General features: G+C 46.1%; 1 protein-coding gene across 3 annotated transcripts; it reads left to right on the forward strand.

The window, feature by feature from the left end:
- Positions 1–2,285: 2,285 nt before the first annotated feature.
- ERCC3 (ERCC excision repair 3, TFIIH core complex helicase subunit) lies at positions 2,286–25,638 on the forward strand. 3 transcript variants are annotated; one of them, XM_080798736.1, is made up of 15 exons: positions 2,286–2,384; positions 2,745–2,950; positions 3,580–3,816; positions 5,530–5,579; positions 6,011–6,146; positions 6,401–6,565; positions 6,848–7,052; positions 8,345–8,659; positions 13,859–14,043; positions 15,607–15,809; positions 16,591–16,687; positions 17,981–18,098; positions 21,403–21,521; positions 23,444–23,596; positions 25,172–25,638. In XM_080798736.1, the coding sequence occupies exons 1-15, from the start codon at positions 2,357–2,359 to the stop codon at positions 25,301–25,303; spliced, it is 2,349 nt and encodes a 782-aa protein (XP_080654862.1). In that variant the 5' UTR covers positions 2,286–2,356; the 3' UTR covers positions 25,304–25,638. The 3 variants fall into 3 exon arrangements, 2 of the variants coding, with proteins under 2 accessions (XP_080654862.1, XP_080654863.1); XR_013966558.1 differs by lacking the exon at positions 21,403–21,521 and having other exon boundaries at positions 2,310–2,384; XM_080798737.1 differs by lacking the exon at positions 3,580–3,816 and having other exon boundaries at positions 2,310–2,384.
- Positions 25,639–27,454: the final 1,816 nt, after the last annotated feature.

Here is a 27,454-nt window from a genome sequence, read left to right on the forward strand (position 1 = left end):
CTTCTTGGTGTAAAAACAGCTACTTACAGAAGAAAAAGCCTGGAAGAAAATAGACCAAAATGTAAGTACCTAAGGGTGGTATATGTATGATTTAAATAGCCTTCACAATGCTTTTCTGTTTTCCAAGACTTTTACATAGCATGTAGTATTTAATCAGATGGAAGATAGAAAAGTGGAAAATCGAGTTTTAAAGCTATGGTTCCTCCACTTCTTGCGTGAAATTCATTTTGAACAGGGACCAAAAAACCTTCAATTTACTGAAAGCCATTTAGCTGAGAACTGATCTCTACGTTGCAAGTTCTGTGGCTGAATTTCAGCTGCTCAGCTGATCAGCAGTGTTTAACATAGGGGATCACTTCCTCTACCTTGAAATGCCATCATATGAAAGCAGTACTTCCAGGTCTCCGTATTTCCCTACCTCTCTGACTGCTCCTTGACTGGTGTTGCCCCAATTCTCCACCTTCCAGCCTCCTCACTGTAAAATGTATCCCAAACTTACCTTTACCCACATTCATTCCCTAGGCACCCTCCAACAGTTCTATAGCTTCAGTACCATACGTAGGTTGACAATTCCCAAACTTACACTTCTAGGTCCCTGTAATTCAGGCTTACATCCAACTGCCTTCTTGACATTTTATTTAATCGTCTATTAGCACACTGCTATGTTTTCCCCAAAACCCAGATGTTTGAAGCCCTAACTGAAATTGTGAACTGTATTTGGAGACAGAACCTGTAAGGAAGTGATAAAATTTAAATGGAGTCATAAGGGTGGGACCCTAATCTGGAAGGGCTGGTGTCCTTAGAAGAGGAAGAGACACAGTTCTTGCCCTTCTCTCAACCCCACAACGAGGACGCAGCAAGAAAGCAAGAAGGTGGTAATTTGTAAGCCGGGAAGAGTGCAGGACTTGATCTTCAACTTCCAACCTCCAGAGCTGTAGGAAAATAAATTTCTGTTGGTTAAGTCACACAGTCTGTGGCACGTTATTATGGCACTCAAGTGGACTAAGATAGCCACTCACATTCAGTGTGTATAGAATCCACCCTTAACCTGTACCTTCTTTAAGGTACATCATTTTTACAGCTGCAGAAGCCAAAAATCTTGGAGTTACTCCTCTCTCTCTTTCCATAACCGCTCAGTCAGCAACTCCCACTCTACCTTCAAAATACATTCAGACTGGAACCACTGTTCATCACCTTTACCCCACCACGCTGGTAAAGCCAGCATTTCTTGACTGGAGTGCTGCAACGGCTGCCCTTGACCTTGTAAAGTCTATCTTTAACACAGCAGCTAGTGTAGAGTGACTTTTTAATATTGCATCAGATTGTCATTTCTCTGCTCAAATATTTCCAGCAGTTTTCTATTTCATAATAAAATTCAAAGTTTTTGCAATAGCTTACAATGTAGTCTCTACATCAGTGGTTCTCAAACCTGACCATCAGCATCTTGCAGAGGATAAGACTGTTGTGTCCCTAGAGTTTTGACTCAGTAGGTCTGCGGTGGGGCCCGATACTTCGCATTTGTGCCTCTCTAATCAGTTTGAACGTTTCCGTCTGATGTTGATGCAGGCAGGGGACCCCACTTTGAGAACCACTAATCTACATGTATAGTAGTAGGTAACGGGTCTTCTCCCCCACTTCTTGGAGCCACATGGCTCCCCTCTCAGCTTCCTGTTAGAGACCACATCTGTGTGGTTGAGTCCTAGGCTCACACTGCTTCTCCTTTGGGATTTACATAGGACACTGTCTCACTTTTTCAGAACCTGTTTTCAGAATGAGAGAGGCATTCTTTTTCCTTCCTGTGAACTCTCCTGATCTTTTTATTTTTAAAAATTTAAATTCAATTAATTAACATATAATGTTTCATCGGTCTTATATAATTCCCAGTGCTCATTACAACACATATCCTCCCCAATGTCCATCACGAAGTTACCCCAGAGAGAGGCAGGCGTTCTGAGGTCACTCTGAGCCCTGTTTTATTTCTTCTTGGAGCTCTTAACGCCGTTAACTCTTTATACCCACATCTCTTTCAGAATTTACGTTCCAGCCGCCAGGGCCTTACTTTGTTCACTGTCCTACCCCGGCGGCTAAAAACAGTGCCTGGACTCTCATAAACATGCTCAATAAATATTTCACTGACTGACTACAGGAAAGAACGGAAGGGGAAAGGCCCTGCGGCAGAAGAACACCACGGAGAAGACGCAGTCGCGCAGTTTTCCCGACCACCCCGCGACCCGCAGCTCAGAGGCGGGACTTCCTGTGCGTTTGCCGAAAGAGCTTCCGGTGTGAAGGGGAAGTCCCCCTGAGAGCATCCGCCGCGGGGACCGGGAGGCATCGGCTGTTGGTTGCTGTCGCTGCCATGGGCAAAAGAGACCGGGGGGATCGCGGTGAGACGTGGCGCGGGCGCCCTGGGGCCTACCTGCGTTCGCTGTCCACATAGTGCTGTGTCGTAGCTGCTCTGGGCTTCGCAGCGGCTGCCGACCCCACAGTGTCTCGCGGACTGTACATGCTGTCGCGACAGGCCGCTGGGCAGGGGAGATCCTTGACCTTTGGGCGCCCTGTGTCGTGGGCCGGGTGGGAGGCATTTGAGGGAGAGGACGCCAGCGGCACGCAGGTGGCTCTTGGGTAGGAGTGTGTGGCGTTTGTGAAATTCGGCTGCTGCCAGGCTTCCTCGAAATGCCGCTACGCAGTGCGGAGAGAGCCCTCGCTTCCTCCTGCTGGGCTCACTTCTGTGTCCGTACCTGCAGATAAGAAGAAATCCAAGAAGCGGCACTACGAGGACGAGGAAGAAGATGAAGACGACGTCCCTGGGAACGACTCTCAGGAAGCGGTCCCCTCGGCGGCCGGGAAGCAGGTGGATGAGTCCGGCACCAAAGTGGATGAATATGGAGCCAAGGACTACAGACTGCAGATGCCGCTGAAGGACGACCACACCTCGAGGCCTCTCTGGGTGGTAAGCATACCCTCACGTAGGGCAGGACCAAGAGTTTGTAAACCCAAAATAGAAATGCAGGGTACTACTCTCCAGAGCTGGCCCGGAGAGAGCTTTCATACATAATGTTGGAGCATATAGGAATGCGCAGGTGTGGCACACATGTGCTGGCTAGACTTGGGCTCCCTTCACCTCCAGCCCTCCTCTTACTCACCTTCCCTCTATTTCTACCGCATGCGTCGAAATACTTTTTTATTACCAAATAAATGCTATGTACTGTGTAATATTTTAATTCCCCATTTAAAAAATTAATGGAAGTTATGTACATGCTAGGCAGCTCTTTTGCTTAACTTGAAGTAATTAATACTCTACATTCATTTGAAACCTGGCCAAAAGGTACCTTGAGGATAGCCAATGAGGTGGGCTTTCCCTGTGAAGAACACTGGGAAGCAGCTACTGACTTTGGAAACCTGTTCTAGTCTCTCCATTCCTTGTATCTGATTAAAGTAGGTCTTTACAAAAACATCCCGGGTGTTAAAGATCACTTTGTGGGCAGCTTCTCTTTTCTGGATAATGATCTGGGAAGGAGTCTGATACTCTCTCCAACTCATTAATTTCTTTGTCTGTTGTATCCATTTGATGTTTCTTAGGCTCCTGATGGCCACATCTTCTTAGAAGCCTTCTCTCCAGTTTACAAATATGCTCAAGACTTCCTGGTGGCCATTGCAGAGCCAGTGTGCCGACCAACCCACGTGCATGAGTACAAACTAACTGCCTACTCCCTGTATGCAGCTGTCAGTGTTGGGTTACAAACTAGTGACATCACCGAGTACCTCAGGAAGCTCAGCAAAACGGGAGTCCCTGATGGAATTATTCAATTTATTAAGGCAAGTGGAGGCTAAGGCTGGCTCTTTTGCCTTCCTTGTTAATGCAATAATAGTGGAGACAGATGCTACACATTGTGAGCCTGTGCAGTCATGAAAATGCCATTCAGATCTCATGTGGGGAGCACACATAACTGATTACCCCAGCTTCTACTCTTCTGGATCCAGTGTGGTGGTCATGCTGAGGCCACACTTTTCCATGAACTTTTCTGTTACAATGGGTACTAATGCACTGGGGATACTAATTCAGCCCTTTTGGCCAGGGTTATTTGGGAATGCAGCCTAAAGTGAATGGTGTTTTTGGCTGAATTGTGTCCCCTTCAAAACTCATATGCTGAAGCCGTAACCCCTAATGTGATTGTATTTGGAATAAGGAAGTAATTAAGGTTGCATGAGGTCACAGGAGTGGGGCCCTGATCCAATAGGATTAGCATCCTTTTAAGAAGAGTCAACCAGAAAGCTCATGTGCTCTCTTTCTCTTTGCGTGTGCACAAGGAAGAGGTCATACAAGCACATGGTGAAAAGGTAGCCAGGAAGAGAGCCTTAACTAGAAACTAATCACTGGCAACTTGATTGTCGACTTCTGGAAATGTTTCTGTTGGTAAATCACCCAGTCTGTGGTGTTCTGTAATGCAGCTGAGTAGACTGGTATAACTGGTAAACTCTCTAGGGCTGAATACCTGCCTGGGACCAGTAGTCAACAATTTCTGTTTGGGAATGTCAAAAAGAACTTACAAGTGTTGAAGTGGCTAGGATTCCATATGAAGAGCAGTTGAACATGCTTGGGATTGTCCTAAGAGATAGATGAATGCCATTCAGTAGAGATGGACAGTGATGTTTGTTGTCCTTGGCTGTTCTAAAGGGAGTTGGATTTAGACCCCCAAATCTGGAGTGGCAGGTGAATGCCATAGGCATCCAGTACAGTAAAGCATCCAATCTCAGAGAAGCCGACAGGAGCTCTGGTGAGAGTTCTCACTTCTCCTGATGTAGAAAGGTGTGTAGGGAGAAGGGCTTGCACCTTGCTGGAATGAACCCTGCATCAGCGCACTGTCTCTGCTCAGTCTTGGTTGGGAGCTGCCTGCAGGAATGTAGGTGTTGGTACAACACAGTGGTAGATCCAGAAGGGCAGCAGCAGGGGCAGGCCACACCCCCGAGTGTCAAATTTCCATGGCCACCACACAAACTCTCCTGCATTCCATTCTGAAGATTGTTGGGAACCTGGAAGATTTTAGCTGTATTCTCTTCCATCAAAAAGCTTACATTCTAGTTGGGGAAATAGGAACATTGGTGAGGAGGTTGGGAGGCTTTGCATTTAATTTATGCAGCCATTACTGAACCCTCACTCTGCCAGCTTTGTGCTGGCTGCTATAATAATGCTGGTGTGGCTGGAGGACCCTTTGGGTTAGGGTGGTGCCTGTGGGAATGGAGAAGAAAGGGGAAAAGAAAATGAAAGAAAGATTTTGTATAGCATTTAATAATTCAAGGGATGTGCATCAGAAAGAGCCAGGCAAGAGCAAGGTTTTACTCTCAAAAGTAGAGGTTAATAAGAAAAAGCTCAGTTTAGGTAGAACTAACCTCTTTAGGATTGCACATTGGGCTTTCCTAAAGTAAAATGAACTCTTCACTTGGTAAAGTAGTAAGACATGCCCATTAGTGAATGTGTCCTGAATGAGCTTTGTGTTGCTAATTGTGCCTGTTTGATGTCACTCCTTGCAGTTGTGTACTGTCAGCTATGGAAAAGTCAAGCTGGTCCTGAAGCACAACAGGTAAGGGATTCTGTGAGAGGCCCACCCGTGGCACATTCACTCTGCTCATAGAAGGGGGCAAGGAGCACATGTCTGTGAACCGTCTGTCTTCACTAGCACCTACTCTCCTGAGTAAGGGGATAAAAGAAATAGGCAAAGTGAAGTGACCAAAACTGGAAATTCATTCACTGGCTACTGTGTTCCCCCTGGCAGTGGAGCTGGGACTCAGACACCTCCTTATTTGACTTTAAAGCAGGGTTTTGCTTCTTACTTGCTATATCTTGCTATGCTATATCTTGGCCAGTAGCTCATAGCTCAGATTTGGCTGTGGGAGAGTAAGAGCAGAGAGAGGCACAAAGCCACTATTTCCAGACCATCTGATCAAATAAGCAACAGAATGTTCTGGAAATGGTGTACTGGTCACTAGTCACCTCCTTCATCGCCCCTTGCAGGTATTTCGTTGAAAGTTCCCACCCTGATGTCATCCAGCATCTTCTCCAGGATCCAGTGATCCGGGAATGCCGTCTACGGAACTCCGAGGGGGAAGCTACAGAGCTCATCACAGAGACCTTCACCAGCAAGTCTGCCGTATGTGGCCTCCTGGGTCACCCTCTGGGGTGGGAGCATTTGGGATGTCAACTCTCTCAGGGATGGTTAGTTTAGCATTTGCAACCTTGGGACCCTACAGTCTTCTTACAGCTATGGTTCCCCTTGCAACTTTGGTTCTTCCTGGTAGCAGGAGGGCTTGTTGTCATACAGAGGTCCGGATCCCACCTTGCCCTTACAGACGAGATCAGGCGCGTTCAGGGTGGTATGGCCGTAGACCCACCTTGCTCTTACAGATTGCCAAGACTGCTGAAGGCAGTGGTGGGCCTTCCACTTCCCGGGTGACAGATCCACAGAGTAAATCTGACATCCCCACGGACCTGTTTGACTTTTATGAACAAATGGACAAGGATGAGGAAGAAGAAGAAGAGACCCAGACAGTGTCTTTTGAAGTTAAGCAGGTTAGTGAATGTATCCCTGCCTAAACTGGCCCAGCCCTGCATGGACTCTGCAGTGTGTGGGAGACTGGGTCCCTATCTGTTCCTGTATTGCTTTCTCCTTTTTGATATCTGTGGGCTGTGGCCTCCTAATGGAGTTAGTCCTGAGTGTCCTGTTCCTCAGGCTGGTGTGGCAGTCTTCACAAGTCCTAGAGAGATGTAGGAAATGGCCCCTTGGATTATGTACAGTTTATCAGCTTGGTTTGGATTTAAGATTATAAAACCTCTTTCATGCTCACTCCCCAGGAAATGATTGAGGAACTCCAGAAACGTTGCATCCATCTGGAGTACCCTCTGTTGGCAGAATATGACTTCCGGAATGATTCTGTTAACCCTGATATCAACATTGACCTGAAACCCACAGCTGTCCTTAGACCTTATCAGGAGAAGAGCCTGCGGAAGATGTTCGGGAATGGACGTGCCCGTTCTGGGGTCATTGTGCTTCCTTGTGGTGAGTGACACCTGCGTGAAGAAGGTGGTCAGGCTCTTCTGTCTCGGTCTGCCAGCTTCCCTTCACTCTCTTTTGTGTGCCTTTCTCTAAATCACACCTGGCCAGGGAGCAGTGAAGGTCAGATGGCTCCCTGATTCATTACTTAACAAAAGTTTGAGTGCCTGTGGTGTGCAGAGTTCTGACCTCAGCAGTGAAGATATATTGGTGGATAGAATAGCACTTCTGATCTCATGGAGCTTGTTTTGGTGGTAGAGAGACAGAGGATAAACAAATCAATTAAGCCATGTGTCAGACCTTGGGCACTGGAGAAGAGGGCAGGGTCAGCAGTTAGTGATGTGGGGAAGGTGCTATTTTAAACACTGGGGTTAGGGTCTTGTTCCTTGCAATCAGTCTTGTGAGTCGTGTGTATATAGAGACCTCCTAACACAGAAACTTCGCTTGCTTGTTCCTGGATGGCTTATTACAGTGTACGTGTCTAAGAAGGGGCAGTATAGCCCCCTTGTTACCTGTCTGATATCATTTGTCCTAAGTCATGTCAGGTCCTGACCAGTGTTCTTGGCCATAGGTCACAACAGATTCACCTGGGGGCCCTTCTTCAGACTTAAGGAGGTTAGAATTTCCAGGGGAGAGGCCAGTGCCTTTAGGTTTTTTTTTTTTTTTTAAATCAGTCTGGGAGATTTTGATGCACATGCCTGGTAAGAAAAGAATTTCTGTTTAAAGGAAGAGCTTGATTTTTATCTTGATCTTCAAATGGTGGGTGATAGTAAACTTGGAAGCCCTGGAATTTCACTTCTGTCTGTGCCAGTAATGTCTGCCTTTCCTGTATTCCTGAGCTCTCAGCCCAGCATGCCCTGTGGTCGCAGCTGCCTTGTACTGAGCCCTCAAATGTGCAGTTCGTGTACCCCAGCGGCGCCACCTCCCCATGGTTTGGGCACGTTATCCTCAGCTTACCTTTTCTCATGTTCAAAACGGCAACAATAAGAGTATCACTTACCTCTGGTTTGTTTTGAGATTTCAACATTTGAACTGAATTCATGGGAAATGTTAGAGTAGGGCCTAGGGCTTGTCTCTTTTAATTTTCATGTTTGGCGTGAGCTGGGCGTATCTCCTTTTTATAAGAAAGAAAACAAACAAACAAAAATATATATAAGAAAGAAAACAGGCTCTGGAGCAGTAAGTGCCCCAGAATATCAGCTGTGAGGATTATTACAGGTGATTCGCCCAGATTCATGTGTTGATGGGTCATTCTGTCTGTCTGTATCCATTGCAACCTGGCCTTTGGTTTCTCATAGGTGCTGGGAAGTCCCTGGTTGGTGTGACGGCTGCATGCACTGTGAGAAAGCGCTGTCTGGTGCTGGGCAACTCCGCTGTGTCTGTGGAGCAGTGGAAAGCCCAATTCAAGATGTGGTCCACCATTGACGACAGCCAGATCTGCCGCTTCACCTCCGACGCCAAGGACAAGCCCATAGGCTGCTCCATTGCCATTAGCACCTACTCCATGCTGGGCCACACAACCAAAAGGTCCTGGGAGGCTGAGCGAGTCATGGAGTGGCTCAAAACTCAGGAATGGGGCCTCATGATCCTGGATGAAGTCCATACCATACCAGGTAAGCAGGTTGAGAGCTGAGCTGCCTGCTCATTGCAGGGACAGAAATTGATTTCCACTTGTTGGGTTGAGGGAAGGACTGCTGTGTAGTATATCTGTCTTGCTAGAAAGCCTTGCTGCTTCGAGTTTTAAAATAAATCATAAGCTTATGGGGGTGGGCGTGAGGGTGGGAGGTGGATGGGTGTATCCCTTCACGGCTTCCTCAGTCATGCGCCCAGAGTAATCATTCAGAAAATGGTATTTTCCTCTTTCCTCCATCTTACTGTTGCAGCTCAGTTTATCCTTAACCCACCGGTTTGTGGTGCCATGAAAACTGCACCAGGAGCACTGAAGTCCTTGCTGTAGTGGTGTTCGTTTTATTTGAAACCCGAAGTATTGATTCTTAATATATTATAGCAGCTTTACCTCTCCAGGTGTTGCAGGCAGTCTTTTTTTTTTTTTTTTTAAAGAATAGCTATATTGATATTGATCCACTGATAAAATCCACCCTTTATAAGCATACAATTCGATTCTTAGTTAATTTGTGGACTTGTGCAGCTGTCACCGTGATCCAGATTTAGAACCTCTCTCATACTCATTTACAGTCAGTGCTTTCACCCCCAGCCCCAGGGATCATTGAGGTGCTCCCTGTCTGTGGATTTGCCTTTTCTGGAAATACCCTATTAACAGAATCATATAGTACATATTTTCTTTTGTGTACCTGGTTTTACTTTGCATGATGATTTATCCCTATTACATGTATTGATAGTGTCTTCCCTTTTATTGCTGAGTAGTAATCTAGACAAATCATTTTTTTTAAAGATTTTATTTATTTATTTGACAGAGATCACAAGTAGGCAGAGAGGCAGGCAGAGAGAGAGGGAGAAGCAGGCTTCCCGCTGAGCAGAGAGCCCGATGTGGGGCTTGATCCCAGGACCCTGGGATCATGACCTGAGCCGAAGGCAGAGGCTTTAACCCACTGAGCCACCCAGGTGCCCCTAGACAAATCATTTTTGATGAAACAAGTAAAGGGGGAGCCCTGATAAGTTAAGAAGTATAAATTAGAGATTTCTCTGAATAAATGAAATCAGAGGCATTTTCACATAGAATATTCAAAATATGGCCAAAGTGGCCCTAGCATCCATTCTTTTCAGTGCAGTGAGAGCCTCTCTGGCGCTCCTGGATGTCTGAACATAACTAGAGGTGTTCATGGCAAGCCAGGTAGGGATCAGAGGTCTTTCGGGTTGAAGGAACAGGGCATTAGTCCTGAGGTGGGAGAGTGCTTGGCATGGTCCAACCCAGCAAGGTGACCATGTGGTAGGAGGGATATAGACAAGAAGAGTCCAAACTAAGGTTAGAGAGAGGCAGACAGGATGGAGTGTGGGCCAAATGCCATAGGACCACATAGGTCACTGTAGAGTCTTTGGCTTGTACTATGGTGGGAAGCCATTTGAGGGATTTGAGCAGAGGGTGATGTGATCTCATTTATGACTGTAAAAATACTATCCTGGCTGCTCTATTGAGAATAGACTTAAAGAGGCAAGGTCTAGTGGAAGGAGCTAGATGGGTCTCAACAAGAGTAAGAATAAAGGTAATCTACTTCTGGGTGTGTTGTGAGGGTAAAGCTGAGAGGCTGGATGTGGGATCCAGGAGAAAGAGAAATCAAAGACAACAGTAAGGTTTTGGGCTTGAGTAATTGGAAGGAAGGAGTGGCCATTAACTGAGATGTTGAAAGCCATAGAAGGAACAGGTTTGAAGAGTGCTGAGCAGGAGTTAGGCTTTAGACATATTCATTTGATTGCCAGTTAGACATTCTGACAGTGGCAAATATGTTAGAAAATGGACAAGAGACAAGAATAGACATTTCACCAGACAGAATGTGCAGATGCCAAGAAGCATTGGAAGAGTTGTTCCACATCATTAGCCCTTAGGGAAATGCAGATTAATACCATGAGATGAGATGCCACTTCACACACATCACAGTGGCTACAATGAAAAATACTGACAATAATGAATACTGATGAGAGGCCAGAGCAGCTGGCATGTATCACCAGAGGAATCTCAGAATGTAGTCACTGTGGAAAAGTTGGGCAGTTTCTTAGAAAATTGGCCTATGACTCAGGAGGCCCACCCCTGGGCATACATCCTAGAGAGTGAAAACTCAGGTTCACACAAAAACCTGCTCCTGAATGTTTATAGCGGCTCTAGTCAGAGTCTCCAAAACCTGGAGTTTTGGAGAATGCCCAGCAGTGGGTGACCAGACAGACAAACGGGTCCATCCCTTCCTTGGAATGCTACCTCAGCCATGAAACAGGACACGTGGTTGCTGCGCGCAACAGCTTAGATAAATCTCCAGAGGTACATGCTGAGTGAAATCAACCCATCTCAGGAGGTTATATAGTGTATGGTGCCTTTAGAAAGCCTAAACGATAGTGATGGAGAGCAGATCAGTGGGTGCCAGGGGTTGAGGAGGGTGTGACAGTAAAGGGAGAGCACAAGGGAATGTTGGAAATGTGTTGGTCCATATCCTGATTATAGTGGTGGTCACACAAATCCGTACGTGTGTTAAAATTTATAGAACCAATCCCACCCACCCACTTACCAGTTTTACTGTGTGCTAATTGAAAAACTAAAAAAAGTTTGGGAACAGGGAACATTGGGTCTGATTGGATTGGAAGTTGGTGACCTAGAGAATCACATCCTACAGATGAATTTGAAATTGCCATGTAGCGGTTTAGCTGGAGGCTGTGTTTGAAGCTTGGGAAAACTTGAAGCTTTCTGCTTGAGTGTGTATTTAGTTTATGTTTATGTTCCTCTTTAGCCTGTGTCTCAGGTCCCAGAGGGCGGCTATCAGGCTTGGGATTGGTTGTCTGGTGATGAGGATACATAAGTGTACCCCCACAAAATTTCACTCTTGCCGTGGGTGTCTATGTGTGTCTCTTTCTTCCCTGGGTCACTGGGTCGGTTTGTCTCTGGCTGGTTGGGAGACTAAAACCAATAGCTGTAAAGAATTCTGACTTCAGTCTTGTGAGCCCCTTGGCCTGGCCACACTCGCTGGGCCAGAGAGCCAATGTCAAATAAGGAAATTCTAGTAAATCACAGTGAATTTTGTGATTGTTAAACATCTACCACATTGGATTAGGTAGAAAGATAAATCTTTGAGCTCTATCTCAAAAGGTAGTTTGCTGTGTTGTTTTATACATCTTCCAAAAAGAGTCCTCTTGGGTCACTGTATTAATAGGAAATTTACAACTGCAGGATTTACGTATATTAAGTGCTTACTGCATGCAAGACACTGTGCCAATTTCATTATTTTAGCAAGTAATTATTAAGAACCCACTAAGTGTCAGGCACTGTGCTTGGACTGGAGATGAAGTGGGAGGGACAAAAATATTACACAAATAATGTCAGATAACAACTGTGATATAACATACAGTGAAATAAGTCATACCCACAAAGTGTGTATTGTGATTCTGTTTATACAAAGTTTGGGTGACTGAAGTTGGATCGTGGTTGCATTGAGGGAGGAGAGACTTCTGGGTGCTAAGATCACTTATCTTGACCTGGGTGATTTCACAGGCACGTACCTGTGTAAAGATTTGTCAAGCCATGCACTATATCATATATGAGTTCTTCTTCCTGATAGCCATATGGCTGTTAAGAGAATGTGATAGTGGGACATGACCTGTTTGCAGGGCAGATTCCACAGGAAAGCCTTCTTTCTGGCCGCAGAGTGTCCAGGCAGGGTTAAGACTCATGCTTCCCTTGGGCTGATAGAATCTCTGGGCTGTCCGGTGCTGCCTCCCCGGCTCTGACATTAGGTCGGTGTCTCCATTTCCTTGGCTGCCATGCCCTTCTGACATGAGAAATCTGGTCTGGAGTCCTAGGCTACCCTTTTCTGGGTAGCACAGTCCTCAGACATAACAGCGCTTCTGGTCTTCGTCTTCCAAGTGTATATGCAAACCACGTTAGGCTTGGAAGACCTGGTACTTAGGGGTTAGGCAGTTGTCTGCTGTTTTGCTGTTATGACATTTTTGGTTTGTGTTCTGGTGCAGTCTGAACCCTCTTTCCTCAGATAGTTAACATCTGTTTCTGTGGTATCACTAACCTTACCTTTAATTGTATTAGAAGATAAGCATGACTCAGGTATTTTAACCTTCTTTCAGAGTATTAGGATTTCAATTAATTAATTATTTTTAATAGTCATCAATCTTTTTCTTCTATTTTATTCAGCGTGAATAAACAATTCCCTCCTAGACTATATAATGTGGAAGGATTTGGGGGAGTTTGGTGTAGAGGTCACAGACAAAACAAAAAGGGTGGGAACAATGGGTAAATAGTCAAGCAGGCTTTCCTTCCTTTGTAACAACACTAAATGAAGAGGCAGAATGGTTTCCTTGGGTGACAAACTCATTTCCCAAATACGAACTTATTATGCTATATTGGTAATGATTTTGAATCACTGGCTCTAGTTTTTCTGATTCTAGCCTTAAATAAGAGGAAATATCTAGCTAGTAATGACTACCCCGTTTATTAGGATTTTTAAAAGATGAGCTCATGGAAACCCACAGTCGGGTTTTTTGAAATTAATGTCTCATACCCACTTTTGTGTGAAGAATTATAATATTCCAAAGACAGAAAGACGGGATTGCTGGTTGACCAGATGAATCTAATTAGAAAAGTGCAAGGGGGGTTTCCAAGGCAGGTCAGGGTGCCTAGGGTTTCATGTCTCCCTGTTTTCTTCTTGGTCTCTGGGAGGATGGTAGGAAGCCAAGCAGATCCAGCTCCTAGCATTCCTCTGATCCCCCATTTCCCCAGCCATCTTCCTATAATCTGGGTACAAGTTTTAGGATGAGCAAATTCCTTGCATCCTTTAGAGCTCAGTGGTATTTTAAGTGTTGTAGGTCATGTTTCAAATTGCCCTTTGTGCTCCTGCTGGTAGCTTAGCTGCTTCAAGGAAGGATCCTGGGGTTCCCTAACTTGGAGCTTCCCTAAAGCCATTTCTCCCTTATGTTCTCTTTTTCTTCCCTTTTGGACAGGTCTGAAAGTGATGATTAAGCGTTCGTGACTAGTCACTCTTGTCTAGAGCCAGATTCCTGTGATTCAGAAACCTGGGGGTTAGCCCCCGTAGTGTCCCAAGCCAATGTGAAGTTGCAAGGCTGGGTGTGGTCCTTGAGCATTTAAAAAAGTGACAGTGTGAATGCACCGATTGTCTTCCTAGCCAAGATGTTCCGACGGGTGCTCACCATCGTGCAGGCCCACTGCAAGCTGGGTTTGACCGCAACCCTTGTCCGGGAAGATGACAAAATCGTCGATTTAAATTTTCTGATTGGGCCCAAGCTCTATGAAGCCAACTGGATGGAGCTGCAGAACAACGGCTACATCGCCAAAGTCCAGTGCGCTGAGGTAGCTGGCTCCTTTCCAGCACTGTCTCCAAGGGAGGGAGTCCCCCAGGGTTCAGGGGAAAGGGATCAGGTCCACTCCCCATGGGCAGATACACAGGTCAGGACTTGTGGAAAAGTGCTGCCACCTCATCGTCTTGCCTTAGGTCCCCTGTGTGGTGGGCAGTGTTCTTCCCACTCTGCAGACTCGGGAAACAGAATCACATTCCAGGGGCACACAATCAGTAAGTGCTCAAGTCGGGATGGTAATTCGGACTGGTTTGACTCCGGAGTCCATGCTCCTCCTCTTCTCTGGGAGTGAGCACCTCAGGCTGTTCCCAGCCACCCTCACCCTTGAGGGATTCTTAGGTGGTCCTGTATGGGCAACTGTCCAGACCCACCCTATTGTCCAAGCCTCTTGGTTTTGATGCCCCTAGAAGGCACCTGTGGCCTAGATCATTTATTTCTGAACACACTGGGAAATCCACTGTCCCAATCTTATTCTTCAGTGAATACCTGCACAGGTAAAATGCCTAAAGTAAATGTTCAGAGGTAAGTCTTCTGACAGGGAACAACAGCACCCTGAAGTGACTGTCACTCACTGGCTAGGGTAGGGTGGCCTCTGTCCTGAAAGGGCAGAAGGGGTCCCCTTGGGTAGAGGTAAGTGTGAAGAACCTGTGCAGGTGGACTTGCTCTGCTGAAAACTTCCTACCCTGTAGTTTCATCTTCATAATCGGCACCCATTTTATGAAGCGGAGCATTGCTGATATGTGTGAGGCCCCCTGTTCCTCTCCAGTTGCTTCTCTCCTCCCCCTGCTTGTGGAACTTGGGTTTGTCACTCTTTTGCTTCCCTTTATTATTTGATTTCCTGTGTAAATTTCTCTCATCTATTTTGTTTAGCTTTGCCTTAAAAATAAGTCTTTAGGGATGCTTGGGTGGCTCAATTGGTTAAGCGTCTGCCTTCAGCTCATGTCACGTGGGATGGAGTCCTGCTAGGTTGACTCAGTAGACAGAGTTAGGAAGTATGAGTGCATTTCTCCATAGCAGTGCTGTGCATAGACTTGTGTGTGAAGGGATGGTCTACACAGGAGGGATTACTTGGAGTCCTGGTTAAGAACCTGATTTCCCTTACTTGGAGCTGTTGTAAAAGTAATTCCCTGGATATCAATGCATTTAAAAATCTATGTGTTAAGAGATAAATATGAGAGTGTCCTGGTTCATCATTAGGTATTTGATTTGTGTGTGTGTGTTTACATATATATAGATAGATGGATGGATGGATGGGAGGGAGGGAGGAAGGAAGGAAGGAGGGAAGGAAGTGGGGAGGGGCAGAGGGAAAGGGAGGGAAAGGGAATCTTAAGCAGGCTCCAAGCCCAGCTTAGAGCCTGATGTGAGGCTTGATCTCACAACCCTGAGATCACGACCTGAGCCGAAATCAAGAGTCTAACGCTTAACCGACTAGAGCCACCCAGGTATCCTTTTTAAATTTATTTTAAAGCTAGTTCTGCTAAATGAATGGTCTTCAAAAGTTTCTAGTCATGTGATGTTTCAACGTGGAAACTGACCCTTGGTTCTTACTGTGTCACAGGTTTGGTGCCCAATGTCTCCTGAATTTTACCGGGAGTATGTGGCAATCAAAACCAAGAAACGAATCTTGCTGTACACCATGAACCCCAACAAATTCAGAGCTTGCCAGTTTCTGATCAAGTTTCATGAAAGGAGGAATGACAAGATTATTGTCTTTGCTGACAATGTATTTGCCCTGAAGGAATATGCCATTAGGCTGAACAAGTAAGAATTGAAAAGTTGGAGTTGCTGCCAGGCAGCTTATTTTTCTCAAGCCAGAGTGCAGAAGTGCTCGGTTTTTGTTGTTTGTTTGTTTCCTCTTCCTCTCTTGAAGCTCTCAGGAACTTCTTAGGATCTAAAGGTCTGGTTGTGTGGCCCCAGTCCCAGGAACCAGGTAAGACAGTCAGCCTTAGTGGTCAGACTCAGAGGTCAGAACATATAGAAAGGGAGCCCGGTCACCCTCAGCCCAGGGATCAGGGGCTAGATTTGCACTGCTTTGGTGGGACACCATCTTTGAGCTGGGCTCCAAAGGTGGGCAGAAGTTAGCATCTGGAATGGCAGGCCGAGTGAGCACTCTGGTAGAGCCGAGGTCAGACTATATGGGCCAGGGTCCAGGAAGGCCAGGCTGACTCGGCCAGCATTCCAGCTATGGCCCTGCATCTATAAAGAGCTTCTCAGGAATCACCAGCAGTGTCTTCACTGGCCACAGTCCCACCTGGATTCTGTGTTAGCACTACTTGTGTAGACATGAAACTTAGATCGAGGGATGCTGACTCAGGAAAAAGCATAAACAAAGAAGAAAGGAAAAAGTAAGGGAGGGAATCCTGAAGAGAATGATGACCAGAATGTCGGCTGAGGGTCTGTGGCCACTCATTTTTATGGGCCTCCTCCTGATACTCTTGGAGGAGAGAGACCTTGCGGAGGCTTCCTTTCCCCCCGGTGTGCTTTCAGGATAATTGAGGGGGTGATTCTGTGGCCTTCCTAATACAGCTTCATTCTTCTCTAGACCCTATATCTATGGTCCTACATCCCAAGGAGAGAGGATGCAGATACTCCAGAATTTCAAGCACAACCCCAAAATCAACACCATCTTCATATCCAAGGTCTGTGTGGCATGCAGGGTGTCCCCCAGGCTAGAGGGACACTGGGGGATTTCTAGACAGTGAATTCATGTTTATTGAAGGGACATCACGTGCCAGTTTTCATTCCCATGTTTCTGTGTCTGGGGACAGAGGAATGCTTCCTGATGGGTAGCAGAAGGAGCAGATGCAGGCCTCAGTGTACTGTGGAGAATCTATAAAGTCTCTTTGCTTGACTGAGATTTTTCCTGCTTCTTTTGGGGATATGGGATTTAAAATTACATTTTATTTATCTAAGGGGGAAACTTTCATTACCTATTCTGGCCAAAGTAGGCATTCAGATGAGGTTCTCTTTGTGGAGTTAGAGATTGCTGTGGCCTGTAGGCAGCCTTTCTCCTGGTTCCTCCTGTGTCCTGATGGTGGGTGATGAATGTAAGCACGATAGAAACTCATGAAGGCCCAGCTTGGTGATGCTCTTAGAAGCTGTGGCCCAACAGTGGAGAGCGGTCATTCAGATTAGAACAGACCCAAAGCTCAAAATAAATGAGATTTACTAATAAGGTGATCGTGGCTGGGTCAGTAACGCCAAACTTTGATGTGTCCTTGGGAATTTTGGTGGTAGGAACCCTCGAGTGGAGGCCATTACCTGGAGCCAGACCCATCCCTGTGTGGACAGTGACTCCTACCAGGTCATGTGTCCTGCACGTGCCAGTGGTTTCATTGACCTCCAGCTGAGAGTGTGGATGGTTTTTTTTTTTTTTCCCCTAAAGATTTTATTTATTTATTTGACAGACAGAGATCACAAGTAGGCAGAGAGGCAGGCAGAGAGAGAGGAAGGGAAGCAGGCTCCCCGCTGAGCAGAGCGCCCGATGTGGGGCTCGATCCCAGGACCCTGAGATCATGACCTGACGAAGGCAGAGGCTTTAACCCACCGAGCTACTGAGGTGCCCCGGAGAGTGTGGATGGTTTTGTGCAGACATGTTTCCGTAGCAAAAAAGGAGAGGAGTCATTTATAGATAATGTTGATAGGGCCTTCTTATCTCTGGGCCCCAGCAGCCCATACTGGCAGTGTTGCTGAGATAGCTGGTGGGGTCTGTGGGTCTTGACAGCTTCTTTAGGAAAACTCTCAGGAGAATTCACACTAGGTCCTAGAGGCCCGCCTGCATCTGTAGGACTCTGGTACTGAGAGAAGAGGATGGTGATTATCTTTCTTAATTATAGGAAAGTTTATTTAAATTCAGGGCCAATTGATTTTTTTTTTCTCTTTGTCCCAAATAAAAAAACCTTCCCAGACTTACAGCTGTTTCATTTCTGTAGGTGGGTGACACATCGTTTGATCTGCCGGAAGCAAATGTTCTCATTCAGATCTCATCTCATGGTGGCTCCCGGCGGCAGGAGGCCCAGAGGTTGGGGCGAGTGCTCCGAGCCAAAAAAGGTAAAGGTGGTCCTGCCTCTTCTGCTCCAGGAAGTCTTCCCCTTTTGAATGACTTTGGTTAGGAAGAGGGTAGGGCTAAGCTGCCTATGTGTTCATGGTGGCAAGGTTGTGCCCCTGGGCCTAGTAGTTTCTGCAGGGAGGGATCCCAGAGTAAGGACCAGGATCTGCTTGGTTCTTATTATTTCTCGTGCCTTGGGGTTGCTATGTGGATATTTTCCCTGGCAGCTGCTTGGTTCACATGGATATCCTCTCAGCTGGGCGCTTGCTTTGGTAGATAGTAAGAGGAGCCAGGAGCAAAGTGTGTAATGGTGTAGACATAGAGGGAGAAAGCAGAGCTGGGCCACCAGTGCCGTCTAGGAGCTGGAGCTGTACCCTAGACCTTGAATCAGGAGTAAGGGGAAGTCTTGGGCAGCCACGGATGGCTTCCTTACACACCACCTGGGAAGAGCCCCACCCTGGGCAGCAGCTTGCAGCAGGGCTGGCGCATGTTCAGCACTTGAGGACTCTGGAGGTTGGAGTCTGTGCCTGATTATTGTGGCAGAAGGACCCAGACCCTAACAGTGGGCATGGCAGGCACTGACGATGCTGCTTACAGATGGCCACAGCTCTCCTCCTGGGACCAGGCAGGCCCTAAGACAGGGACACAGGCCTTTTCCTCAGGGTATTTGCTTTCCTTTCCTAGGAGACAGCCGGACTGCTAGGGTGTTAGTGGAAACAAGGTTAGTGGGTGTATGTTGGAATTGTACCGTATTAGAGTATGTGTAAGAGGGGCTAACTGTATTTAATATGGAGGCAGGGCACATTAGCAGAAAGAACATGCATGTGGGCACCAGGCCAACCTTGTGACCTTGGGCAGGTAGTTTGCCCCTCTGAGCCTTGCTTTTCCATCCAGAGTGGGAGAGACGTCCTGTCTTACAGGGCATTTGTGAGGAGTGAGCCTTATGTAATAGAATATAGGAAGCTGTTGGGTAAATTGCAGCTTTTATAAGCTGAAAGGAATATAATCTGCCTAGCATATGTGAACATAATTCCTAACTTATGCCTTATTCATCACCTCCCAAAAAAGAAACAAATCTAACCTCAAAACCACTTTGAATTTGAGTAGAATTTTGTTTTTTTTTTTTTTTTAAATACTAGTTGAGAAAAGGTATTTGGCTGCTTTCTTTGCATCTCTGAGCTCTTGTAAGACTAAGAAACAGTTGAATTCAGAGGCAGATACACAGATACAGAACGTGCTGACAATTGAACTGTGAAGCAAAAATCTGCAGATTGTCCAGAGGCATCAGCTTTGTATTCTCTGTCCTAGTTTCTGTGATAATTCTGTCCTAGGTTTTCTCTTTGAGCCATTTTTTTTCTTAGTAACTTTATTGAGATAGAATTCACATACCATACAGTTGATCCATTGGAAGGGTACAATTCAGTGGTTTTTCCCTTCCTTTTCCTTTTCCGTTCCCTTCTCTTCCCTTTCCTTTCTCTCTTTCTCTCTCTCTCTCTCTTTCTTTCTTTCTTTCAAGAGAGCATGAGTGTGTACAGTGGGGTGGGGAGGGGCAGAGGGAGAGAATCGTAAGGAGGCTCTGCACCCAGTGCGGAGCCTGACTTGGGGCTCCATCTCAAGACCCCGACTGAGATCATGACCTGAGCCAAATTGAACCCTTAACCAACTGAGCCACCCAGGTGCCCCCAGTGGTTTATTAAAAATTATATTAAATTATAAAATTATATTAAATTAATTATATAAAAATTATATTGAATAATTGCAAAGTGTGTAACCATAACCATAGGCTGTGTTTAGAATATTCTCATCACTCCAGAAAAGAAACCCTTTCCCACTGGCAGTCACTCCTTTCTCCTTGTCTCCTAGCCCCAACTGCAGGCAATCATGACTCTGTTTACCTTGATAAACGTGTCCATTCTAGACATTGCATTCATGCAGAATCATGCAGTCTGGGTCCTCTGCGACTGACCTCTTTCACTACTGTGATGTTTTCAAAAGGGTCCTCTATAGTAGCATGTAGTTCTTAAGATTTTATTTATTTATATGAGAGAGAGAGCGCGCACACAAATGGGGAGAGGGGTCAGAGGGAGAGGAAGATGCAGACTCCCCTTTGAGCAGGAAACCCAATGTAGGGCTTGGTCCTGGGATCCCGGGATTGACCTGAGCTGAAGGCAGCTGCTTAACTGGCTGAACCACCCAGGTGCCGCAATACTTCCCTCTTTTTATTGCTGAATGATCCTCCATTGAGCAGACATGCCACACATCTTGTTTGTTTGTTCTTCTTTTGATGGACACTTGTGTTGTTTCTACTTTTTCAGTTCTTCGGAATACTGCTGCTGTGAAATTCATATGCAAATTTTGTGTGAACATATGTTTTTAGTTCTGTTGGGTGTATATCCAGGAGTAGATTGTTGGGTCAGCTGTGGTAGCTCTCTGTTTTACATTTTAATTATCTGCCAGACTATCTTCCAAAATGGCTGTACCATTTTACACTCTACACCCAGCAGTGTATGGGGAATCCAGTTTCTCTACATCCTTGACAATTGGTGTAATTATCTTTTTTGTTTCTGGCCATCCTAGGGAAGACTAGGGGGTACCTCACTGTGATTTTGGTTTGCATTTCCCAAATGATGACTGATGATGTTAGGTACTTTTCATGGGCTTGTTGGCCATTTGTAGATTTTCTTTGGAGAAATGTCTGTTCAGATCCTTTGCCCTTTTTATAATTAGGTCATTTGTTTTTTCATTGTTGATTTGTAATGTGATTTATATATAGTCCAAATACAAATCCCTTATCAGGTACATGCTTTGTAAATATCTTCTCCCATTCTGTGGGTTGTCTTTTTACTTTTGTGGTGATGTCCTTTAAAGCACAAATGTCTTTAATTTTGATGAAGTGCCCAAGCAAAGTCAGGGCTGTTTGCCCCCTGCCTGCAAAGCCTTCCTACTACATTACAGTTGGCCCTTGAATAACATGGGTTTGGACTGTGAGGGATTTTTTTGATAACTATAGTTCAGTAAGTGTATTTTCTCTTCTTTACAATTTTCTTAATAATGTTTTCTCTAGCTTATTTTATACTAAAAATAGTATGTAACACATATAAGTCAATCAGCTGTTTATGTTATTGGTAAGCAGGCCAGTCAGCAGTAGGCTCTGAGTAGTTAAGTTTTGGGGGAGTCAGAAGTTACATGTGGTGCCCCTAACTCTCATGTTGTTCAGAGGTCAGCTGTACTTACTTCTGAGCCCTGGACCCTCAGTTCCTGGCACTGTGACAGCTAATGTTGTCCTTTCTCCTTTCCTCTCTTAAGGGATGGTTGCTGAGGAGTACAATGCCTTCTTCTACTCATTGGTGTCCCAGGACACACAGGAAATGGCTTATTCAACCAAGAGGCAGAGGTTTTTGGTAGATCAGGGTTATAGCTTTAAGGTATGTATTCATTTAATCTCTGGTCAGAATAGAACCCACGCCTCCAGGAGATGTAGGAACTGCTATTGGCACCAGTGTGGGACAAAACTCAGACAGACACAGAACATTAGGGCATTGGTTCCCTCAGGTTCCCTTTATCTCGGCATGAATTGCCAGGGACTTTGAGGGAAAATATTGTTCAGGATCCTTTCTTGCACCCAGCTTCCCACAGTGAATGGTCAAAGAATGGCGCCTCTGAAGCGAGGGGCTTAGATTGTCTACTTGTTAATGTTTATAGTTGTCTTGCAAAAAGAATGTTAGTTGTCAGTGGGAAAAAGTGCTAGCCTCACAGGACTTGAGATGCCACGGAGCTATGGCCATCACTGTGCCACCCTGAGCCCCTTGGGGTTCATTTCCTGTACTGGCAATGATTGTCAGCCAAAGCTTTAGGATTTCCTGTTGTTCACAGACCTGATTTGTAGTATGAGGAAAGCTGTGATGGGGTTCCCCTCCAGGTACCTGGGAGAGCCCTTCCTTTAGTCAGCTGGTGAGCTGGGGCCTCAGTGGGCCTCACGCTGGAGCTGTCCGCATGCGACGAACTGGCGGTTGTACAGCTTCGGAGATGCTGAAGCTTTGGCTGACCTCCATCAGCTGAGGTGTTTGCTCTCCTTCCTGCTTATGTCAGGACTTAGTGTCCCTAAAGATTTTTATTTGTGGAAGTGAATGGGGGTGCTGGAGGCAGGTAACTAAAGGACGCCCCTAGAACATGCAGGTTCCCAGGTTCTTGGTTTACAAAAGACTACAGGCTTCCTTTTCTGATGCTTTTGATTATGTGTTTTTACAAGTTGATAAGTTCCCATTATTAGCCATAGACAAGAGATCAGGGCTGTCCAGCCCCTCCTTTCTTAGCCAGAAGCAGTGACAGTTTCAGACCTCTCCTGCTGAGCTGGAGGATAGGATATTTGGCTGTATTTTAAAGGATATGCATGGTGGCCTTTTTATGTATCTGTAAAAAGTATGCAATGGTGGCAGCATTCATATCTCCTAATCCCTTGAGAGTCAAGGATGACACAAGCACCAAATCAGGGAGAGTTCTGGGTTGTTTGAAAGGTGAGCTGGACAGAAAGGCACCTGGGCATGTGATTGTCTGTGTTGGTTTGGGCTGCCCTTGCCTTCCTTGCCTTCAACACTGCCCACCAAGAGCAGCCAGTTTAGAGTTCGTAGAATCAGGACCCTGCAGTTCCCAGAGGACTGGGCCAGGGCAGACATGCCCCGTATCTGTACTCCAGGTCTGCGGCCTGGAGGTCTGCAGCCACTTGAAGGGCTCAGCCACATCCCTACTTCTGGGACTTTTCTTTTCATTAAAATGATGAGAAGAACTTAAGGGGGGAAAATAATTCCTCTACACCAGTCAGTCCAGGCTTTCTTCAGGGATGGGTAGGCTGTGTTGTAAGTGACCCCCAAAGAAAGGTAAACCAAATCTCCACCATGCTGTTCTTTTGCTCTCTTAGAAAAAATCTTGTAAATCCACCTCAACAGGCTCCCATTTCTAACTGTTCCCTCCCACTGGAAGCCCTGGCTGCCAAGCCCAGGAGGCGTAAGACCCCGCCCAAGGACAACAGGCTGTGCCTGTCAGTCTTTGGTCCCTTCCTTTATCTGGTGCAAGATGGAAAACTGCCAGAAGGGACATTTTAGAGTTGCTGAAGCTCCTGTTGATCTATTGTAAGTGATCATGTATCTGCTGTTTGAAGAGTAGTTTTCTCTGAAATTTCCTTCACCTCTCCTGCCCTACAGTTAATAGTTAAGCTCATTGTCTCAGATGGCTCCGAAGCTGGTCTCTGGAGTGCCAGGGAGGAGCTCTCCGTTGTTAGACACCTGCTCAGCTGAGCCTAACAGAGGGAAAACAAAAGGGGACATGGGGCCTGTGGCTTTCGGCTCTACAGGTGATCACAAAGCTTGCTGGCATGGAGGATGAAGAGCTGGCATTTTCCACGAGAGAAGAGCAGCAGCAGCTCTTACAGAAAGTCCTGGCGGCCACTGACCTGGATGCTGAGGAAGAGGTGGTGGCAGGAGAATTTGGCTCCAGATCCAGCCAGGTGAGTGAATGGGTGAGGTTGCAGGTGTCAGTTCTCCCAAACGACAGGAATCTTACGTACACGCATGGGTTTAGTTGTGTGTGCGTGCACGTGCACCTGTGTGACCTTTGTAAAAACTTGGAAAACCCAGGAAGCTGCAGAGAAGAGAGTAACAGAAACAGCCCCCATTAGCCTTTTGGTGCGAATCCTTCCTTCCTTACATATTGTTTCACATGGCCAAGTCCACAGTGGCTGTAGCTGGCCTCCTGCTCCGTTCCCCTCACAGTCTGGTCTAAGTTTTGTTAGTTCCTTGAGGTTGCAACCCAGAATATCACAGGTGGCCCCAGGCTTACACCAGGGTGGCTGTGGAAGGAGGTGTTGCAGCCTGGGCCCGCCATCTGGGGCCTTGGGCAGGTCACTTCAGCTCTAGCTCCCTGTTATAGAGCTGAGCCTTCCAGCCTGTAAGGTGGGTCTGAGGATCAGCTCACATTGTAGTTTGACTGTTTATCTTGAAACATTTAGAGTTCTCTGAAAATAGTGAACTATCCATTTATTCTGCAAATTCTTACTGAATGCCTACCATGTGCCAGGCCAATATAATGTGGTATAATTAATGAAAGTACCATTATGGGGAGTTCTGATTAGCCCTTTCAAGAGAAAAGTACAGTTTAGTCAGTTCTTTGGAAACAAATTAAATTGATATTAGAGCCAAAAGGTGAGCAGTGGTTGGGACAAGGAAAGAAAATCAGTGTCCCCTGGGGAAGTGCTGCTCTTCTTCCAGCTGGAGGCCATTCTGCTCCCAAATGTGGGGACTGGATCCCCCTCTGGGCACTTTCCATGGATGGATGCTTCAGGGAAATTTCTTGCCTCTGTGTGCTGAGGCCATTCCTATCAACCAGTGAGTCACCTCATGTCAGGCTGTTGAAGGAATTGCTCGGTGCCTGTCAGCATACTTGGCTTGTAATGTGGTACGAGTAGTGTGCCAGGCTCTGGGTCAGACCATTGCCTATGTGATATCTGTTCACACCACTTATATCAAGATGGGTGAGTCTATCCCCATCTTACAGATGAGTTCACCAAGGCTCAGACATTCAGTATTTGTCCAAAGTCATCCAGTGAGAGATAGAGCCAAGATTCATGCCCAGGGCTTTCTGGATTTCTACTTGATTCAGAGCCTAATGGTAGAGCCTTAAGGTGTTGGGGGACTGCTGCCCTTGTTGAAAAATTCTTTTTATAAATTGGCATTAAGAGAGGCAGAGTAGCATTATGGTTAAGAATAGGGAATCTGAAGCCAGCTGCCTGGGTTCAAGTCCCATCTCTTAAAGAGCTGTGTGATCTTGGACAAGTTACTTCATCTCTCTGTGCCTCAGTTTCCTCATCTGTAAGATGGGGATTACAATAATTGTGAGGATTGGATGAGTTAACACATATAAATATGTATATAATGCCTGAGATACAATAAGGGGTCAATAAATGTTCTTAAAAAATTAGTATTTGTTAAACTTAAAAACATTACAAAACTTATTAGGATTATAAATGTTATAAAAGGAGTGTCTTTTCCCTTGGAAACTAACCGTGGGCTGGGTCGCCCTGCAGGTATCTCGGCGCTTTGGCACCATGAGCTCCATGTCTGGGGCTGATGACACCGTGTACATGGAGTACCATTCGGCTCGGAGCAAGGCTTCCACGAAGCACGTGCACCCGCTTTTCAAGCGCTTCAGGAAATGACATCCATAGGGTCACGTGGGTGAGGGCTGGGTCCTCGGCACCAACATCAGATAGGGATTTTCCACATCCTTATTCTTTGCTCTAGCATTGGCCAAACTGATCTAGAGGCAATGTTTGTCTGTGTTGAGGAAAATGGATCAAGAGCTTAGTTCTGTCTTCATGGGTCGTCCAGGGCTTAAAGAAACTTGGGAGACTCTATTTTTTGTTTTTTTTTTTCCCCAGACCCCTTTTCGATCATGGGCAGTGGTCATTCCTGTATATAAATATCTGTAATATTTAAGATGTATTTATCTTAATATTCTGAATAAACAGAAGTGGAGAATTTGACCACTCTTGATTACAGGTGTTCTACCTTGTCATAGGCCCTTTTTGTAGCAGGGACTGAGGAGTAAGATGGGGCCCATCTCTGAGGAGCTCTACTGGGGAGACACACCCCAAGATAAAGAAGACTTGCTTCTTGGTGTTGAGGCATGGACAGGGCCAAGGCTCAGAGAGAGGGAAGAGCTAAAGCTGCCTGTTCATCGTTTAGCCTCTGTGCCTTCCATGCTAGGCACCCCTGTGTGCAGGTCCTCTGGGTCACCTGAAGGCCATCCACGCCTAGGAAGCCACCATGCACACAGGTCCTACAGTTGGGCTTCTCCGAGAGAGTGAGCTGTTACTTCTTCCCCAGATTCATTTTTGATATTGTTGGGAGGCTGAGTTCCTCTTCGAATAGCAGTGTGATGTTCTTGGGTTTTTAATAGCTAGTTCCTTTAATCTGAGAAATGTCTTTTTCTCTCTTGTTCTGGGCATGAAAGAAAAGAGGGAAAGAAAAGGCAGGAATGTTTCATAAAAGAGACACACAAGGCATATATAGGTCACAAAGAATAACTTGTTATTTTGAGGAGGAGGCTTATCCTAATAGGCCACACCTGGGGAGTGTTGAAAGCCTGTGCTAATAAATAAGGCCTCTAAATTTGGAGTCCCTGCCCACCCTCCCACCACCCCCCTGGGGCTCCGCAGCAGCAGTAGCAGCAGCAGCAGCATTCTGTTTCCTGTCGTCAGACACACCTCTACGGCTGATCTGTGAAGCAGCTGCAGACCAGGCATGGGAAGACAGTACCTATTTGATCAGGAGTGCTTTGCAGCAAGAGCCACCTTACCCGAATTCCACTTCTCTGAGCTGACTTTTGGGGCCAAACACTCATAGTCTGGCCAGCAGCTAGCTGCTCTGTGCAAACCCCAGAAATGGCCCGGAGCAGCCAGATCTGAGGCCTGCACTAAGGCCTGTAGGGCTGCTTATTACTCACCCTGATGGGGTGGCACCCAAATGTTTTAGACTTGATCACAACTGGTATTATTTCCAGATTCTTATCTCCTGTTACACCTTTCTGCTTGAGATACTCAATACCAAATACTTCTTGTATTTTCACATTTCTGCCCTTGGTTCTCACTATTTTCTTGTTCCGTAATCTGTCTACTGATAATGTGGACTTTTACCCAAGCCCTGTGATCTGTAAAATGGGGACTGTTAAAGAAATCCTCCATTTTTTGTGTTCTGGAAAAGTGCTTACTGTAGAGAGCAACCTTCCCACATACGACTTGGACAAGACTTCACGATGCCCCCTTTGTTTGCCTGTGACAAGGCCAGACACAGATCTTCCATGTTCCCATTTTTTGCCTCTGCCGTGCTATTTCCTTTATGGTGTTGGTTTTCTTTGTTTTTTATATTTGTACCTATTAGTCTGAGTTCTGTCTGTACCTTAGGAGCTGGTATATAGTAGGTGCCTAGTGATTATTGAATTGGATTCTTAAAAGAGTTTATGGACTTAAGAAAAGTTAAAGAAAAATCTTTAAACACTTTTTAAAAACGTAAAGTTTGTGGACTTAAAAGGAGCACTATGACCCCTGTCTGCTTATTGAGTGAAACCCCTACTGGTAACCATCCACCCCACTATCCCTTCCTCCTGCCTTGGCCCTGAGCCAACCCTCACACCCATGACAAACGGCATCAGCAGGATAAAGGACCAAAGAGGAGAGTTGCACAAAGAACTACAGAGATTTCCTTATGGTCCCCTGAGTCTTGCACCAAGCACTGGTCAGCATGGGCCTATAAGAAGCCACGTGAAAGGATTGGGGGAGCTTACGCGGGGCCTGGTTGGTTCTGTTCCT

This window comes from Martes martes (genome assembly GCF_963455335.1).
Source record: "Martes martes genome assembly, chromosome: 3".
Lineage (NCBI taxonomy): Eukaryota > Metazoa > Chordata > Mammalia > Carnivora > Mustelidae > Martes > Martes martes.

What these genes read in the sequence shown, in the direction of transcription:
- ERCC3 (XM_080798736.1), top strand. Translation starts at nt 2,357, where the DNA reads ATGGGCAAAAGAGACCGGGGGGATCGCG. An exon ending in TGTCTTTTGAAGTTAAGCAG is followed by an intron (nt 6,566 to 6,847) that starts GTTAGTGAATGT and finishes CTCACTCCCCAG; the next exon opens with GAAATGATTGAGGAACTCCA. An exon ending in TGAAGTCCATACCATACCAG is followed by an intron (nt 8,660 to 13,858) that starts GTAAGCAGGTTG and finishes TTGTCTTCCTAG; the next exon opens with CCAAGATGTTCCGACGGGTG.